The 20,118-nt window shown below is 41.0% G+C and overlaps 1 protein-coding gene across 4 annotated transcripts in view; it reads left to right on the top strand.

Annotated features, from left to right (window-relative positions):
• The window catches only part of LOC107385537 (histone deacetylase 7), a 55,880-nt gene that overhangs the window by 10,183 nt on the left and 25,579 nt on the right, over positions 1–20,118 (top strand). Inside the window, exon 1 of one of the 4 annotated variants that reach the window (XM_070549881.1) lies at positions 5,107–5,127. The exons of 1 other annotated variant lie outside the window; for it this stretch is intronic. Coding sequence is in view for 2 of the 3 variants with exons in the window: in XM_015959482.3 (XP_015814968.3) it covers positions 8,102–8,150 (49 nt within the window). In the remaining variant the exon portion in view is untranslated. Of the gene's footprint in view, positions 1–5,106; positions 5,128–7,859; positions 8,151–20,118 lie in introns of those variants that run through there. 2 more of the 4 variants (XM_015959482.3, XM_054750709.2) reach the window with 2 other exon arrangements.

Below are 20,118 nucleotides of genomic sequence, written 5' to 3'. Positions count from 1 at the left end.
TGAACTCACCGATTTCACTTGACACAGTTTAGATTTGGCCACAAGGAGGGTGGTGACTGAGTCTGAGTGCTGAGGAGGACATGTGAGAATAGATAACTGAAGACGGATTCATTTTGGATCTGCGTGTGCCTGAAATTAAAATGCATGTGATCTGAAACAGAAGCATTTGATTTTTGTTCAGTGGGTTCACATGATGGTCAGACCCCAAATCGAAAATAAAGAGAAAAACATGGAGTTCTAAATAAAACTGGGTCTTTGAAATTTGTTTTTCATGGATTCCTTTTGTAAGAACTGGATCTTAAGATTTATTTACAATTTCAAACCTTCCACTTGGCTGAACATTACTTCACACAGAGGCATCAGTGATTTCCCAAACTATTTAGATGACCGCTTTAGCATTTCTGAGCAGTTTGTTTTTCTGTCCTCTCTCACCACTTCCATACAAAATGTATAAAATCCTCCTAAATTCACAGATAAGGCATCACTATTCAGACATGTAAGCTTTAAAGCTTATTGATGCACCATGAGGTGATTAAAGGTGTGGTTGAATTAAAAAATGTTTATTTATTTATTTGATAGGGACAGTGCATATTAATGGACTTCAACAACAAATTGTATCAGTAAATATGCCAGAGTGTAGCACCTGTGCTAATTTACATGTGTAGTCCCTAGGAAGGTGATAAAAGCAATAGAAGAAAGTAAAGTATTGTATATAAAACTAGGAAATTAGGAAAAAACAGAAAACATACAACAGATCACTGTGAGGACAAACTACCGATGGATACAGGTTTGGTTTTCCTTCAGCCAATGTTTAAGTTGGAATCTGAAGTAACTGTATGATTGTAAGTCACCTATGCTGAGTGGTAGACTGTTCCAAAATTTAGTCCCATTAACGGATAGTGTGGTCTATCCAAAAGCAGCACGCCTGTAAGGCACCTCACAGTCTCCTCTAACTGTGGCCCTGGTGGACGTTCCACTTGTAGACCGTGATTTAATAAAATATATCAAAAATGTTTTTTCTGATTATAATCAGTCTCTCTGAGTTTAACATGCAGGTTGAACATGAAAACAGTCTCCTACACCTATTTCCTGCATTAGCTTATGGAAGAAAACAGATGGTGAAAATCTAGGATTTGAAAATCCTCACAGATCGATGTCACCCTTTGAATTAACATTCATTGACTCCCCCATCTTGACTCACGACTGGGAAGGCTGTTGTTGATTTAATGACTGGGATCAGCAGAGGACGTATCAGCTAGTTGCCAGCTGTTTCCTGATCAGAAAAGTCCTTCGCTGCCAGCATTTTTCAGCATTTTCACAGTTGTTTAAGAGTCACAGTACTCTTATGATGGTGTCAACACCAAAACTACCAAAACAAAGAGTAGACTCACCTCTTACATCAGGAAGAATCTGCAAGTTTCGAGCGTTATCCGTTCTTTCATCATCCATTGTCAAATTGTGATCGGCAGAAGCTTTTCTGGTTTGCGCCTCACTTTTTTCACAGCAGTGGCCCAAAAAGATCCCCTAACACATGGATTTTCTGCTTCCTGGTCACGTGATGTGTGACGTACGCAGATGAAGATCAGCTATAGAGCTGGGATGTTTGTTCTCACGGTGCGGGGGCTCGTTCCGATGCCCACACGTAAAAAAAATGCAAATGACAACTTTAGTCGTCAAAGGCAGTTAATGAGTTTAAGCTAACTGTTAGCATTAACATTCAGGCGAGATCTCCAAATATCAGGAAATAAGTCTAAGACCTGCCGTCTGAAGCTCAGCTGGGATGTGGGTAACTTTTAGGTCCAAGAAATGGTGCACCGGTACATTTTTATTCCCCTCGAGAATGATTTTCAAGGCGTTCATTTCTACTGGAGACCACTTCAAATGTATTCATTAAACCAGTGTTTCACCCCTTTAAAACAAACTGACAACATAATTTTTTCATGAAGACACAACTTTCAGATTGTTCGTAAACAAACTCTGCACCATATGCTGTCATGGTCAGGTACAAGGACATGAAAACGATGAATATCAGTTAAATTATAGAGGAGAATTTTTAAGAAATGTTCAGAAATACTAAAGAATTTCAGGTGAAGACCACTTAAATTAATATAAGTAATTTTGTCTTTTCAAATTATGCCCCATCTGAACAATTTTGGGGTCTTGGAAAAAATTTCAGTCTGGTTTTAGACAATATCAAAGCACAGAATCCGCTCACATCAGGGCTTTTAATGATATTATTTTAGCCACCGATTCCGGTTCTCATGTTGCCTTGGTGATGTTGGACCTCTCAGCTGCATTTGACACGGTTGACTATGACATTTTTTGTCCCGCCTTGAGAATTTGGTCAGCATTAAGGGATCTGCGCTTGACTGGTTCTGCTCCTACTTTGACAACAGGTCTATTAGAGTTGGAATGGACGACTGTTCATTTCCCTCAGCTGCTCTTCCTTGGGGCGTGCCACAGGGGTCTATCCTTGGCCCCCTTTTATTTAGCATTTATATTCTTCCACTGGGACTAATCTTTAGGAAGTTCAACATTAACTTTCATCTTTATGTGGAAGACTGCCAGATTTATGTTCCATTGAAGACTTTTACCTCCATCCAGCCGTTCCTTGATTGCCTGAGTGAGGTTAAAGACTGGCTGGCAGCAAATTTTCTGCTGCTAAATGATTTTAAGACTGAGTTTATTGTTTTTACTCCTAATGGGTCGTCTTCCTCCGCTCCTGATTTTTCTGCTTTTCCTTTTAAAATTAGTCAAACAATTGTTAATCTTGGAATTAAAATGGACATGGCTCAAAAAATGGACCCTCACGTTAATCACATGGTTAAATCATGATTTTATCAGCTGAGACGTCTTTCCAAACTAAAACCCATTCTAAATTGGCGCCACCTCGAGACAACCATTCACGCTTTCATCACCTCAAGGTTGGATTACTCCAATGCAGTTCTGTTTGGCATTTCAAAAGCCACATTATCTCACCTTCAGCTGATACAAAGTGCGACAGCAAGATTTCTGACAAATACTGGCCATCGGCAGCACATCACTCCAATCTTAGAAAGACTTCACTGGCTTCATGTGCACTACCGTATACGTTTTAAAATTTTATTGTTTGTTTTTAAGGTGCTGAATGGCTTAGCACCACCTTACATATCCGAGTTACTCACTCCTTATGTGCCGGACAGGACTCCCCGTTCAGGTGACCTACACCTACTACAGATTCCCCGTCTACGCTGCAAAACCCATGTGAACAAGCTTTTTCTGTCTGCCCTCCGAAACTCTGGAATGATCTCCCGTTGAATATCAGACTCTCCCCCTCCATTGGGGTTTTTAAGTCTCACTTAAAGACTTACTTTTATTCCCTTGTTTTTACTGCCTAGCTATTTTATCTAGGTTTGTTTACACTGTTCTTTTACCGATGTTATTGGCTTCTCTTGTTTGGTTCTTTGTGCTAAGCTCTAGCTGTTTTATTCTTTTATATTATTCTTTTAACCTTTTATTTTTTTACCCCTGTACAGCACTTTGGTCAGCTCACATGCTGTTTTTAAATGTGCTTTATCAAATAAATGGAATGGAAAACATCATATTAATAAATCGGGACTAGCTTAAAACTTTTGCACATTACTTTGTACGACATAGACACTTTGACCTAGTCGTGTGTTGCTTTGGCAGCAGCTAATTCCCTTTAACACACATGTTGTGATTGCTAGTCACTGACTGGTTAAGTGTCATTCAGCTCATGGTGACAGAGTTTATTTTAGCTTTGGGTTGCTTTACTTTCATCGATGCAACTGTGTTTTGTTCTCGCCGGGATCTGTGGTGTGTCAGGAGTGACTCATCGCTACCTTCATAGCGCATCTCTCACAAAACCTGCTTTTTGACATTTTTGGGGGTTTAACCAAGTGTGTGTATTTATATTTGTTTTCCAGAGTGTTTATGTGCTGTTGATGTGGCTTCGGCACTTTCCATTTATGGTATTTTTAAAGTTCTGTCACAAATTAAAAAAAAAATACAGGAGTGATTGCAACGTTGCATCAGATCCAGGTCCATGTTAACGCACTCTTATACTGATGCAGCTAACTGAAGACCTACTTAAACAAATGTGTTTGTCTTTTGAAAGCAAATAATTAATCAATCGATCAAACAATTCAATAGCAAAACAAAATGAGCACAAAAAATATTTTGTTGAATGTGCGTTCTTGTTTTTTCTTTTATGTTGTGAGTCAGAATAAACTGTGTTCAGCAGAGCTAAATCCATGCATGTGTGACCAGATTTCTGATGTGATAGGGTTTTAAAAATGTGGATTATGTTGTTAGTCTAGTTAATAACTGCTAGCTTGTTAGTCAGCTTCTCCTGTTGCTGACTACCACTAACCTGAAGGTCTATTATTCAGAAAACCCAGTGGAAAGAAACTACTTGAATCCGACAAAAAATGAAACACAAACATTTCTTTCTAACTGCGCATCCATTCCTCTTGATTACATAAACCAGAACAGCTTGTGTGCATTCGTAAAGCTTCAGACTAAATCTCCTTCTCAGTGGCCTAGTGGTAGTGTGTGCCCTGGGACTGAGAGATCAGGGTTCAAATCCTGGTCAGGTCAAACCAAAGACTTTATAAAACGAGACCCAACGCCTCCCTGCTTGACACTCAGCTTTAAGGGGTTGGATTGAGGGGTTAAACCACCAAATGGTTCCTGAGCTCAGCCACAGCTGCAGCTCACCGCTCCCCACGAGGATAAGTCAAATGCGGAGATGTAATTTCAGAGTGTGATGATGACTAATGGGATCTGCAAGATCTGAAACTTCCATTCACACATAATGAATGCTAAAATATAACACGAGGGGCTGCATGTGTTGTTTTTGTGACCATTTTGTTTTAACAAGCATGAATCATTTCCTTTTCACAGGTATGGCATATCCTAATAACTACATTTCACACGGTGTCAAGTCAAGCTTGGATGTTTTTCAGAGTAGGAACCATCTTCAGCAGAAGGGGTTACACAGGGACAAGAAAGATGATGCACCACTCTCTGAGAGGTAACTTTACCAGAGAGAATGGTGTTCTGAGTCAGTCATTCAGAAAGTCTGTTCAGAACTAAATACATCTACCAATATCAGAGAGGCAGCCGGTAAGATACATTTATAACACATGCTGGTTGTGTATGGACTTTGCTGCTGGTTAAATAAGAAACTGTTGACCTGGTTGTTTGTTTGCCTAGGCGTGACCCAAACAATTGAGATTCTGGGTGATTTGTTTGGCTTCACCATAACATTGTGGTTATTTGCCAAGTAGTGAGATAATTACTCTGTTTCTTTATTTATAGAATCAGAAAATGCTTGTAGCAAACTGTTTGTGGTGGGTTTCTTAATATTTCATGTGGCGATAAATCTGCTCCCAAAATGGTTTGTCCAATTTTGGGTTCTGTGATTAGATTTCAATAGTAGATGTATTATTGATAATTATTTGATGTTTGTTAATGCTGTATAAAGTTAATGCTAAAAATAATGATGTAAAACTAATTTAAGGGTATATGGTGCTTGTTTGAAGGTTTTTCACCTGACCTGACCCGAGCTGACATGCTGAAAAATAGACATAAAAGCAAAAAGTAAAGCATCGTTTCAGTCTCTTGAGTGAAATCCAGTTCCTCAACTCTGGGTGGATGTTTATCCCTCAAGTGGGAAGGCACAAAAGAGTGCAGGACTTGACACACGGTCACATGTAAGTCTACCCATAAAGAGCTCTGTCACATGCATGAGACATGCCTGAACTAAAGAGCCGTCAACGTGAGTGCATCTCATCTCTGTCTTGTCTTATGACAGCTTTTTTCTTCCATATAATAAATCACTATGCCTTAAGCCCTCCCTGATATTATCAGTTTATTTTTTCTTTAAGCGCTCTCTCACAAGTTTAGATGGTTTTATGAATAACCTTTATCTTTACGAGCCCTATGCTTTGATTTTCAGAGAAAAGGTCACAACTCTTCCTAGAAAGTTGAGTCTTGGAACAACTTTTTACACCAGGAATTTTTACGAGTGCGATCCTTGTATGTGCATTTCTAGTTAACTTGTCTGTGAGGAAAAACCTGTGATTTAGATTTCTTCATTTTGACAAAGCGAGGCTCATAACATGTCACGCATGCTTACATTTTAAACATGTTCTGTGCAAAATGACAATTGCTGCAACTGATCTTAGTAAAGGAAAAGTGCCATGTTTACTTTGTCTCCAACAGCAATCTCAAATGGACCATTCAGTTGTCGGTCTCGCTGAACCACTGCACTTCCTTTGGTCCTTCTTTCATTATGCGTTTGCGTATTTTGCAGCAGAGATTCTGAGAGGTTCGTCGCTCAATAACATCAGAGAATGATAAATGACCCGCACTTGTATAGCGCCTCTCAGAGTAAGGACTCCAAAGCGCTTTACACTACAGTGTATCATTCATCCATTCACACACACATTCACACACTGATGGTGGTCAGCGCAGACAAAGGCAAGGCTGCCGAGCACTGGCGCCACCGGTCCCTCCGACCACCACCAGCAGGCAAGGTGGGTTAAGTGTCTTGCCCAAGGACACAACAGCAGAATTCTCTGTCCGGAGCCGGGATCGAACCTGCAACCTTCCGATTACTGGAGCTACTGCTGCCCCAGAAGGAGAAACAGCGGCTGCTACCACTTCAACTTTAGGGCAAACTAGAGTCCCAAAAAGAAACACCATTTGAAGCCACAGACAACAAAAGGCATTTGGACCTAGAAAATGGCAGCTGGTGTTTGAGTTCAAAACTAGCTTGTTTGCAGATTTGCTATAACAGCTTTAAAAAAAGAACATGACAAACATCCAAAATTGGCTCCTAGTAAATATTTTTACTCAGCTGTCACCTCACCTCACTTCCTCCGCTTATCCTGGTCCAGGTCGTGGAACAGCATGCCAAGTAGGGCCTCCCAGGCAATCCTCTTCCCAGCTGTTCCCTGGCCAACCTTGAGATGTATTTCCTCCAGGTAGTCCTGGGTTGACTCGGGGCCTCCTGCCAGCAGGACATGCCCAAAACACCTCCCTAGGGAGGCGTCCAGGAGGCATTCTGACCAGAGGCCCGAACCACCTCAAATGGCGTATTTCGGTGTGGAGAAGCAGTGGCTTCACTCAGAGTTCCTCCCGGATGTTTGAGTTCCTTACCCTATCCCTAAGACTGAATCCGGCCACCCTGCGAAGGAAACTCATTCCGGCCGCTTGTATCCGCTATCTTGTTCTTTCAATTATCACCCAAAGCTCATGACCATGAGGATTGGGACGTAGATCGACCGGTAAATTGAGAGCCTTGCTTTCTGGCTCCGCTCCCTCTTCACAACGACAGATCGGTTTAGCATTCCCATTGCCGCAGACGCTGCCCCAATCCGCTTGCCGATCTCCCGCTCCCTCCTTCCCTCGCTCGTGAACAATGTGACAATATCCACAATTTTAATTGTCCTTGAAAAAACAAGACGCGTGACATAGCGGAAGTGTTGATCGTAAGTAAAGTAATTTGCATTCGGGGTAGGTGAAAACGTTCGTTCTGATTAATAATGATTGAAATGTTGCGTTTGCTTTGAGTTTCTTGCCTGTTATATGATACATTGGCTTGCCTAGAGGCCATCCTCACGCGGCTGGACTGGACAGCAGAGGGAGCCCTCACACCAGCAGACATCTCTCTCTCTCTCGCTCTCTCTCGCTCTCTCTCTCTCTCTCTCTCTCTCTCTCTCTCTCTCTCTCTCTCTCTCTCTCTCTCTCTCTCTCTCTCTCTCTCTCGCTCTCTCTCGCTCTCTCTCTCGAAAGTGGCACTTCAACTGGCTATAAGAGCAGTTTCAGCACCTTCGGAGGAGACAGATAAAGTGAACGCAGCGCCGGGTCACGGTGGAATGGTTCAGAGATTAATCACAGAACTCATCGGGGTGCCGCAGCGGCGCGCGCTGACATTTCCAGCCTTTACTACCGCACACCGACCGACTGGAGGACATCAGCAACAGTTAATGAAAGAAGAAACAAGGATGAGGATAGACTGTCAGACCACGTTCACACCCTCCTCATCTTCTCCGGTCTGCTTTACTTTGGCTTTCGGTTCTGTCGGTGTCGCATGAAGCTAGGAAAAAGGAGAAAAGGCTTTTTAACTTCACCTCCAAAAGGTAGGCGATGATTCCGCGCATCCGTGCTCTAAACTTCTCTCTCTCTGCATCACCGCCTGTTTACACCCAGGCTGTGGAAACAGCCTAGATGCACCCGGCATTGTGGTGGCTGGCTTCCAAAACCAGCAGCAGGTGCGAATGCTCAGCCTGTTAAGTAATTATCCAGTTCTCCCACTTTAACTGACTTCAACAAAACGCCCATCATCCCAACTTGGCAGAGATCATTACTAATTAATGGAAACTGATGTAATTATTGAGTCATTATAGTTTTAAGACTTGTAGTTTTAAGACGTGTGTGTGTGTGTGTGTGTGTGTGTGTGTGTGTGTGTGTGTGTGTGTGTGTGTGTGTGTGTGTGTGTGTGTGTGTGTGCGCGCGCGCGCGCGCAGGTGTTGGATATTCCTTTGGATCTATTTCAGCTCACTAATAGAAACGTTGACTCATAAAGAACCATTGATTGTCATTTGGTGGTAAGGTTGGGTGGTTAATGTTTGTCCAGGTGAAGTCTTTCTACAGGGCATGATGTCTAATTCTATTAGTCTTTACAAAGCTGTAGTTTTATGTTGATGAAATAACTCAGACCCCCATCACACCTGGTTACTCCTGCGCTCCTTTACCTGTGATCATTAGCTTTAAATGTGTGAAATAGTTTAATTTCTCTGTCTGTTCTTCACAAAATATTGTGAATATTATAAGTCACCTGTTTTCCCAAGTACATACCAACCACACTTAGTTGAGCGCTATTTTTATCATTCTTATCATCATTCTTTTCGACTTATTCTTGAGGTATGAAGTCTGGTTTCATTTAGAATAGTTTATAATTATAGAACAGAAAACCCATGCATTTGTAAAGGTATTTAGGATGATATTGCTCTGTTAATTTAGCACTTTTTTTTCAAGATTCAAAGTTAAACAAGGCATTTAATGATCTGGTCGAATTTTTATTCATTTATTTGGTCATAGTGTGTGAATTGGCAGTTTTAAAAATGTCACACAAAGATTAATGAAAGAATTATTCAGAATAACTAAAAATGTTTCATAGTGAATAGGGATGTGTATTGGTGAAATTCTGATGATACAAAATGTAACGCGATACAGGTATGATGTATCACGATATATTGCGATACATTCAGCCAGAAGATATTGATTTTTTTAGACTGAATTTATTGTAGGAAAATTCAGTAAACAGTCCAAACTGATGCGTAACTTGTTTAACATGAGGTACCAGAACCATAATAGATGGGTTTACATTTCAATGGTGGAAACAAAATCCATTACACACAGCTGCCAACTAGTGGTCGGAATTGCTCCAACAAAAGTAAATAAATAAAAATAAAAAACTGGTACACAAACGTTTGCATGTAAATTCTTCCAAAAATGTGTGAATATTGATATAATTTCACAAGAAAAAAATCACAATATGTTAGTGAATCTAATTTTAAATATATTGAATAAAGCAAATATACAGTGTTACTTTAATCAAGCACTAAGTTATGTGTCACAATACTCATTTTAAGATTTAAACATAAAATTATAACCCACTAAATATTAGTGGTGTAACTGTACACTTAAAATCCTGCTTTGATGCATAACTTGGTTTTGTTCTAACAGTTTGGTCTATTTTTGGTAAAGTGAAGAAACAAAGTGGGAAAAAGTTTTAATTTCATGTTAATGGGTATGGCTTTAATGACAATAAAAACAAAACTTTACTTGCAGTAAAGTCTCCAACAAATATTCTCAGATAACATAAAAGTTTGGAAAATAAATTGTAACAAATAGGTAATAACTAACAGTTTAAGTATTTTCTGTTGAGGAAAGTGTAACAATCTCTCAGCTAAAACAAAAACAAAAAAACGGCTGAACTATTGAAAAGTAGAATTATTTTATATCTTTGCGAAATTAGCTTGTAGTTTAGTTCAGGTTCATTCAACCTTCATGTTTGTGCTATTACTTGCCCACATTGCCTGAAGAAAGGACAGATCTGTTGGCAGTTTCAATGTCTCCATTTGCAGAAAATGTCCCCTAGCTAGGACTGAGCGAGCTCATTTGGTGGATCATGAATTACAGCTAATTTCAGTTTTAACCCCTGTGTAGTAGTGCTGGGCAATAAATTGAAAATGTATTATCGAAATTTCTGACTTATCGAGATTATTTTTCTCATTTCAATAAATTTGATAATTAAAAAATGGAAAGATGTGTGTAGGTTGGCAAAGTTAATGTTCTTTTAAGAAGCTGTACCACCTTAGCCTGGCAAGCCAGACTAGATAAATGTATTATTTAGTCTGGCCACGCTCCATTGACGGCTCTCGGTTGTGGGGCGGGTTCTACCGTTGTCTTTCAAATGATCTCTGCATTCCACTGGACAATGAATGTGACATACTCTTGTTTCACTCTGTTGCATCATCCCACCCACCAGGCATACAGAGTGCCCTGATTGGCCCACAAAGCGGATAAAGCTCTGTGATTTGTTCACTAAGCAGATAGAGCACTATGATTGGCCCACCATTATGGACCAATCACAGCTCTTTATGTGTTTGAAACCCCTCTAGAGAGATGTGATTGGCTAGCCAGAGTCCTGGTAGGAGCTGCGGAGGTTACAATGGAACATGCCTAGACCAAACTTTGCAAAGCAAGAATTTGGTCTAGTTCACTAGGCTAGTACCACCTTGAATCACATATAAATGTGAGTCAACGTAATACTTGTGACAGCCCCATCTAGTGGACAACTTTTTTCTCTGCACATACCTATAGTTATCGTCCATTCATCGTTATTGAGGTGAAATCCTCAATATATCGTAATATTGACTTTAGGCCATATCCTCCAGCCCTACTGTGTAGCATCGACAGGACATACAGAGAAATAAGGGCACAAATACACTCTCCTAAAGGATTATCAGGAACACCTGTTCCACTTCTCCTTAACTCATTCACTGCCAGCCGCTTCCTGATCACTAACGGCCTTCGCTGCCAGCGTTTCTCACCGTTTTTACTGTTTTTTTAAGAGTCACAGAACATTGCGCGCTAGGATTATGTCGATGCCAAAACAACCAAAACAAAGAGGAGACTCACCTCTTACATCAGGAAGAAGCCGTGTGTTTCGAGCGTTATCCGTTCTTTCATAATTCGTTGTTGAATTGTGATCGGCAGATGCTTTTCCGGTTCGCGCCTCACTTTTTTTTTTACAGGAATGGCCCAAAACGATCTCCAAACACATGGATGTGTTGCTTCCTGATCATGTGATCTGTGACGTATGCGGATGAAGATCGGCTTCAGGGCTGAGATGTTTGTTCTCTCAGCGCGGGGGCCCGTTCCGATGCTCAAACAGTAAAAAAAAATGCAAATGACGACTTTAGTCGTCATTGGCAGTGAACGGTTGGATCTAAAATGACGACTTTAGTCATCAATGGCAGTGAATGAGTTGATGCAATTATCTAATCAACCAATCACATGGCAGTTGCTTCAATGCATTTAGGGGTGTGGTCCTGGTCAAGACAACCTCCTGAACTCCAAACTGAATGTCAGAATGGGAAAGAAAGGTTATTTTAGCTATTTTGAGCGTGGCATGGTTGTTGGTGCCAGACGGGCCGGTCTGAATATTTCACAATCTGCTTAGTTACTGGGATTTTCACACACAACCATTTCTAGGGTTTACAAAGAATGGTGTGAAAAGAGAAAAACATCCATTATGCGGCAGTCCTGTGGGCGAAAATGCCTTGTTGATGCTAGAGGTCAGAGGAGAATGGGCCAAGTGATTCAAGCTGATAGAAGAGCAACTTTGACGGAAATAACCACTTGTTACAACCGAGGAATGCAGCAAAGCATTTGTGAAGCCACAACACGCACAACCTTGAGGCGGATGCGCTACAACAGCAGAAGACCCCACCGGGTACCACTCATCTCCACTACAAAAAGGAACAAGAGGCTACAATTGGCACAAGCTCACCAAAATTGGACAGTTGAAGACTGGAAGAATGTTGCCTGGTCTGATGAATCTCCATTTCTGTTGAGACATTCAAATGGTAGAGTCAGAATTTGGCGTAAACAGAATGAGAACATGGGTCCATCATGCCTTGTTACCACTGTACAGGGTGGTGGTGGTGTAATGGTGTGAGGGATGTATTCTTGTCACACTTTAGGCCCCTTAGTGCCAACTGGGCATGGTTTAAATGCCACGGGCTACCTGAGCATTGTTTCTGACCATGTCCATCCCTTCATGACCACCGTGTACCCATCCTCTGATGGCTACTTCCAGCAGGATAATGCGCCATGTCATAAAGCTCTAATCATTTCAAACTGGTTTCTTGAACATGACAATGAGTTCACTGTACTACAACGGCCCCCACAGTCACCAGATCTCAACCCGATAGAGCATCTTTGGGAAGGGGAGCTTCGTGCCCTGGATGTGTATCCCACAAATCTCCAACTGCAAGATGCTATCCTATCACTATGGGCCAACATTTCTAAAGATGCTTTCAGCCCCTTGTTGAATCAACGCCACGTAGAATTAGGGCAGGTCTGAAGGCAAAAAGGGGTCAACACCGATAATATATAATCATATATGATAATTATAACATAATTGTTTTAATAAAATTAATCAGGTGCATAAATTTGGGCACTGTTGCAATTGTATTAATTCCAAAACCTTTAGAACAAATTATTGGAACTCAAAATTGGTTTGGTAAGCTCAGTGACCCTTGACCTCTATACACAAGTGAATGAAATTATGAGAGTATTTAAGGTGGCTAATTGTAAATTTCCCTCATATTTGAATATTCTCTGAAGAGTAGCAACATGGGGGTCTCAAAAGAACTCTCACATGACCTGAAAACAAAGATTGTTCACCATCATGGTTTAGAGGAAGGATACAGAAAGCTGTCTCAGATGTCAGCTGTCTGTTTCCACAGTTAGGAACATATTGAGGAAATGGAAGACCACAGGCACAGTTCAAGTTGAGGCTTGAAGTGGCAGACCAAGAAAATACCTGCTATGGTGGTGGTTCCAGCATGCTGCGGGGCTGTGTGACCAGTGCAGCGACTGGAAGTCTTGTTAAAGTTGAGGGAGTGGACGCATGGATTCCACTCAATATCAGAGATTCTGGATTCATGCAGAGGAACAAATAGAACATTCTGGAATGGCCATCTCCGTCCTCAGACCTGAATATTATTGAAAATCTGTGGTGTGAGTTAAAGAGAGCTGTCCATGCTCGGAAGTCATCAAATCTGAATGAACTAGAGATGTTTTGTACCGAAGAATAGCACACTTTCTGTAAATTCTGTAAACTTTGTTTCACTTCTCAAATATCACTGTGTGTTTCCTATATGAAATGTTGAATGGAAATATTTTATCGTAACCGACGATTTATACAGAAAAATCACGAAGATTAACAAGGCTGCCCAAACTTTTGCATCCCACTGTTTATAATGGCTTGCTAGGCGAGGACCCTAGTTGACCTCTGTTCCCTACTGAACGTTCTGTACATGAAAATCCTAATATGATTACATGTGTGTCACACCCTTCTAAATATTGAGTTAATCCACTAATTAGTGTTAAAAATATGTACTTTATACTTTTCAAAAGTAAATGTGTACAACTGTTGCCAGGCTGTAATAATTGGTTTGTATTTTAAATGCTCCATATGACCTAAACATGCCACAAAGGTGTCACAGCAATGGACCTGCTGTATGATCCCAACCATAGAGCAGCCAAAAACATGTCTGGTGATTGGAATAGGCCAGTATTTAGCATCGTCAGGCTAATCAGCTAATCCGGAACTCCAAAATGTGCATTTTCATTATTTCTGACCAGTGAAAACAACTTGGCCAAGCCCTGATAAAGAAAAGTTTTCCCAACTTTGAAGTCACCATCCCTAATGCAACAAGTCTGGTATGTGGAAGTTTTTTCCTCCTGAATAATGATCTTCAACGTAGTCAGAAATAAATGAATAAATAACTCGTAGACACTTGAATGACATCAGAATCCGCCAAAAAGGCCTTTAAAAGATCATTGCAATGTTTGACCACAGAAACCCTGCCACTGGTACATTAAGAAGCTCAAGACAATGACATTTTAACAGGTACATATTTGGTGTATGTCTTTTTGCCATGCAGTTGAGAGGTAATATCAGCCTTTCCCCAGGATAGATAACCTTTAAAAGTCACCAGTGTTTTCCCCGTGTGGGCCACAGCGGTGCTCTGACAATAGGAATAGTGTTCTGGAGCAGCCAGAAGCCCAGATCACATTTCCTGTTCCTGATTTAAGATCAACTCAGCTGACTACTGATAACGTTTGGTCCTCAAAAACACAGCAATGGACCATCACTTTGCTGTTTATCACTTCAGTGTGTGTGTTGGGGGGGGGGGGGGGACACAAAAATAGGTTTTGAGGAACTCAACAAAAAAAGTGAATGTATCAAAACCAAGAGTAAAAGCTGACTGGAACCACACAACGGTAATCTTATTCTTAGTGACTGCAGGGTGAATTGGAAACAAAGAGCTCCTCTGTGTGTGCGTAGTCTAGTCTTCTTACCTCATGTGCAATAGCCGACAGTGATGCTCAGTATGCTGCCAACACGCTGGTGAACAGTAGGGAGTCAACACGAGAGCCTGTTTTCTCAAATCATCCTTGTGCCAGGTGGGTTTTAAAGCTAAGTAAATAAAAAACAAGCATAGGGGTTAGGTTTAAACGTTTTGGATAACACCTGTCAGAATCACAGAGCCTGGCGAGTTATCAGTGTGAATGAAATACACACACCACTGATCCTAAAGGCTTCAGGCTCATGTGATCAGATGTTAGTTAATAACAAAAACCTTAAGTTGTTTTTATTTCCTTTGGTCAAGTGAGATCCTGATTATTTTGCATAGTTACCCCAGAATGGAGGATGCGCAAAGTAGAGCCCGGCTGGCACTGGCTACCAGCAGTGTGTGTGCGTGTGTGCGCGCGTGTGTGTGTGTCTGCTCTGTCTTCTCAATCCCCAGTGAGTCGTGGAGGATGGCTGCTTATGCTGAGCCAGGATCCTCTGGAGGTTTCTTCTTGTTAAAAGGGAGTTTTCCTCTCTACTGTCGCTAAATGCTTGCTTAGTATGAGGATTGCTGTATAGTCACTGACACTAGTCAGTGACTTGATGCAATTTGCTGGGTTCCTTATATAGGACACATTATTTCTGATTGGCTTAATGAACTGTGAATTGGAATGTTTATAATGTGAAGTGCCTTGAGACGACTCTTGTCGTTCGTGATTTGGCGCTATTTAAATAAACTTGAATTGAATTGAAATGAATATTTTGTCTTTAGCCAATCATAGTAACAACTCAAATGACATACACCATGCGTGCCTGGAAAACTCGCTCAAGCTGAGACAATTACCATGTCTTTGGTGATTTCTGCTAATTTTTTAACAAAGAAATAGTCTCTAGTTCCTCTATAACTGATTCAATAGCCGCATCTACGCAAGCGTCAACCAGCGTGGCCATGTTTGTTTTGCTTAGCCGGGCGCTTGATTGTCAAAATGAACTCCCACCCTATAGCACAGTGCTGACTACGATTGGATCGGACTGTTTTGGGCCAGAGGTCGGACGGCTTGATTATAAATAAATTACTGTAATTTCCGGACTATAGAGCGCACCTCAATATAAGCCGCAGCAGGCTAAAAGCCGCAGAGATCTACTGAATTGAAAACGTAGTTTAACTGAACTGATCAGTATCAAACAAAACAGAAAAGTTATTGATTAGTTTAGTCATCGTCCTCCTGCGCATTGAAACCACTGAAGTCCTCTTCTTCAGTGTTGGAGTTGAACAGCATCAGAAGAGCTTCGTCACATAACTTTTCTGTGGCGATGTCAGTGTCGCTCTCGTGTTGCTGTCATCATCCCGGGGTGAAGCTGGGAAAACGAGCAGCGTCGCTTTACTGTGAAAAAATCCTCCTGGGCGCTTTCCGTAGCACTCCTTTAACCATTCCTTCATTAGACTTTCCAGCATCCATCCTTTCTGGTTGACTAAAGCTGCACCTCATTATAAGCTGCATGGTTCAAAGCGTGGGAAAAAGTAGTGGCTTATAGTCTGGAAAATACGGTAATAATTAATAAAAATCCACAATTACCACTTTGCAAGTTAAAGCTCCTGCAGCAGCAGTCACTCGCTGAAATGGAGACTTCTGAACTTCTCTGCTTTGAATGCATCAAAAGATTTTTTTATTTAATAGTCTTTGTGAAATTACTGAAAACACAACAAAGCAGCACTAGTTACTAAAGCGTCATTCATGCTCCGGCTTTATCACGCAGATCCTACTTTCCAGCCTGTCCATGCTCCACTATTGTTATTATTTATAGGAGCGGCTTAGGGCCTTTATCTTATTTGAATGAACGGATTCTGAGATGACTCAGAAAATATAAGTTTCTTGCTGAAATTGTAATTTTCACAAACTCTGCATATTTATGGGCAACCTTGCAGATAGATGGCAGTCAGTCGGGGGCACACACTCTGAAATTAATAATGAAACTACTGATAATACTAATAAATTAAAAAGCTTGATAGAAAGAGGTTCACCACGGCTCATTTGGAGCGAGCAGCCTTCACATGTTGATTTTAAATCCCTTCTGAAGCCACACATACTTATGAATGCACAAACCCTGAAAGCCATCAAAAACTGGAACTGTTGCCAGTTATTGTAGATCTCCATTAAGTAACGTTAACATGCAGGGTAATTTATTAGATTAGCAACATTTGATAACCTCATCCAGTCCCTGCTGTAGGTCAGCCCCGCTGTACTGTTGCTTCTCTAAAGAGTTGTGGCAGGAGTTGGTCAAAATGTCACATTTGTGGGAATATTTTTAAAGCAGTCCAACAGCCACTGAGAATTATCTGTGTGTGTGAAATACTTCTTAGCAAGGAGTGTCCTCCCTGGAGCGAACAGCAGCATGCACGCGCTTAGCTTGGAGGGTTTATCAGACTTGATTGTTTTTTCAGTTTCTGTTCTGCTCAGAGCAAGCATTGTGCTTCAAATCACACATGAGGATAGCAGCATTTCCTGCCTTTATTATTTTATTCTAGGTTTCTAACCTCAAACTAATTCAGCAGTTTTTCACTAAAATGCTTGACTCAAGAGTAATGACCTTTTAACCCCTGGATTGCTGTTACACAGCAGTATTACCCGGTAAGCAACATGCTGTGGTGTTAGAATTTTTGCCGTGTGCATTGTAATTGAGTTAAATTACATTTTGAGGTTAAGTTACATTTGTGAGACAGAGTATTGTTAAAGCACAAAGTTTAAGAATTGATTTAAGTTTAAAAGAAAAAAGAATGATTCTCGTAGTTGCTTATTAAAGCTGGTTAGGTGTAGATCAATTTCCTGCTGGCGTTCATTTGCAGCGGTGCTGAAGTTCCTGACAGCTACACACACAGAGAAGCATTTGTTGGCCATTGGGAATACTATTATGATACTTGTAAGCCCTCACACACACACACACACACACACACACACACACACACACACACACACACACACACACACACACACACACACACACACACACACCACTCTCTTGTAAAAACAAGTGTGTGATGCTATTAATACACTGAGGAAAAGCAATCCACAAAGTGTCTGTTCTCGAACACTCATGATTACACACAGTGACACAAGTGTTTATTGACAGGTGACACCAAAAATACACCGGTCTGTTCCTGTGCTCTGAAACTTGCACAGAGAGCCACAGTTCTTCTGCATGAGGAACAAATGGTGTCTAGTATTACGCTGGTCCCAACACACACCGGCACTGATGCCACGGTGCATGCACCATCAACTGTCACACAAACAGATCCTACTTATGCAAACACAAAGACCTGCTGTGTACTTTCAAATGACACAACTGCAAACTATTAATATCTCGGGGTCCATAGGATGGTCACACAGAAGGATGGACACGGTAGGAGATTGATACTCCAGCTGCTCGGAAGCAGGGGGACAGAATGTGCCCAGCAGCTGTGGATTCTTACAAATGTAAGGAAAAGGGGAGGGAAAGGATGGTGGGCAGGCTGGAGGTAGTCAGGATGATTAGTCAGCTCTCATGTTATTGTTTGCACAAGCAGATCTGTTTGTGAAGGGTTTTGTGTAAGTGTAATGAGCTTTTTCTTATATTTACGCAACATTTTATTTCTGAGCTCTTCTATTTTCCTGCTCACACAAAAGCTTGCTTCCTATATTTGTTTAAATTTATAGTGAAAATAACTTTAGTCACTGTGACGTTCACTCTGTCCTAAACAACAGCCTTGTTGTTGCAAAGTTCGACAAATGGAGTCTGCATAAAAGAATAAACTGCAAAAAAGTTATCTGTGGATCTCTCAAGTTGCATCAAGGCCATTCAACCAAAATAGCAGCTTCTGCCTGCCTAAATGAACCAAGAGGATGTTATGGCGCAGACTAACTTTAGAAACAGGAAGTCACTGTTTTCGTGAGTGTGTGTCTGTGCAGGGATGTGCAAGTACACCAGAAAAGTCTGTGCATGCGTGTTTATTGCGTGTGTGTTAGTTTCAGTGTGTGTCTGTAATGAGCCCACAGAAAGAGGATGATGGTGTGAATCAACTATGCTATTACAGAAACCAGAAGTTTGCCTTCTGCTATTTTTAGCTACACGACGCTCAAAAGAGACGGAGGAGAAGCCAGCTCGCAGATCTGATCAACTTTTACTACTTATTCTTAAAAGGTGCCAGATTTGATCCCCTCATTAGATTGGTCTTGCAGCTTTAGAGTTCACGTAAAATATTTTTAAAAAGCATGAAATGATCTTGGCTAAAACTACCAAAAGCATTGTTTTATTAATGCTGTTTTGAAGTGGGTCGTGCACTTCAGTCTCCTCTTCTGTAATATGATAGAAAGAAATTATGAGCTTCTGAAACCCCCCAGGGTGAATGCAGATGAAATCGTATCTGTTTAGGCGAATCCACTATGCTGTGATCCAGCTGCTTTTCTGTCAACTCACGTAATGAGTCACACTCTGCCCTAAATAATGCCTCTGGTGTTGGTGCAAAAACTCCAAACACGCTTGTGCGGAAAGATTTTTAAATTTAACTCTCACAGGAATATTTTGGGCCTTGGATGTTGTTTAGTTGCTTTCCTTTTGTTTAAGGATTTATCTTGCATTTGTCGGGACAAACTCTTCCGTGGCTGGAGTTAGTTTGACGATGGATGAATCACCACTCCTATGCACATGCTGACCAACAATTAACTATTTCATTGAGCCCATTTATATAGTTTTTATGGCTCCTAGTCAGTGTATGAGAGGCATTTACATATTAGCTTCATTTAAACTGAGTGGATGTCTGAAATAGAATAAAACCGTGAACGGGTTTGGTTCCTGCTGCTTTCTGGAGGAACATAAACACCAGGTGTTCCTTCTCTGACTTCCTGATTACTTCCTTTCTTTCAGGGTAGATGGTGTGTGTGTGTGTGTGTGTGTGTGTGTGTGTGTGTGTGTGTGTGTGTGTGTGTGTGTGTGTTTACATTATCTGAGTCCTCACCACAACCATCAAGAACCCCATTCTTCTCATCGTGATTGTCTGATTTCCTTTAAAGACACGCAGACCTCATTCTGGTATTTGCTGCTGTACCTGGTTCTTCCTGTTGTACCTTTTTATTGCTGTAAAATGGAAGAAAGGAAAAACACCTAAAAATTAAAATGAACTATCAACTACAGCGGCTTTGCATACTCTCAAACGTGAGCCAAACTGTCTTAGTGGTTTGTCTTTTCCAACAAAGTAATGTAGGATTCTGTTGGTGCAGAGATTTTATTTTTCATGTTTATAGTTCTTCCACTCTCATAACATGTGCCAGAAAGCCTGCACTATTTTTGTAGGCTTTTTTCAGTGCCACAAAGTCAGAAACGAGAAAGACATCATGAAAACGCAAAGCTGGCCTTTTCTCAGCAAATACCACTTTTTACTATTCTGGAGCTGCAGGATTAAAACCTCATCCAGATTAAAT

This window comes from Nothobranchius furzeri, chromosome 3 (assembly GCF_043380555.1).
Source record: "Nothobranchius furzeri strain GRZ-AD chromosome 3, NfurGRZ-RIMD1, whole genome shotgun sequence".
NCBI lineage: Eukaryota > Metazoa > Chordata > Actinopteri > Cyprinodontiformes > Nothobranchiidae > Nothobranchius > Nothobranchius furzeri.
The sequence above is the reverse complement of the archived record's forward strand: the minus strand, read 5'-3'. Positions and strand labels throughout refer to the sequence as shown.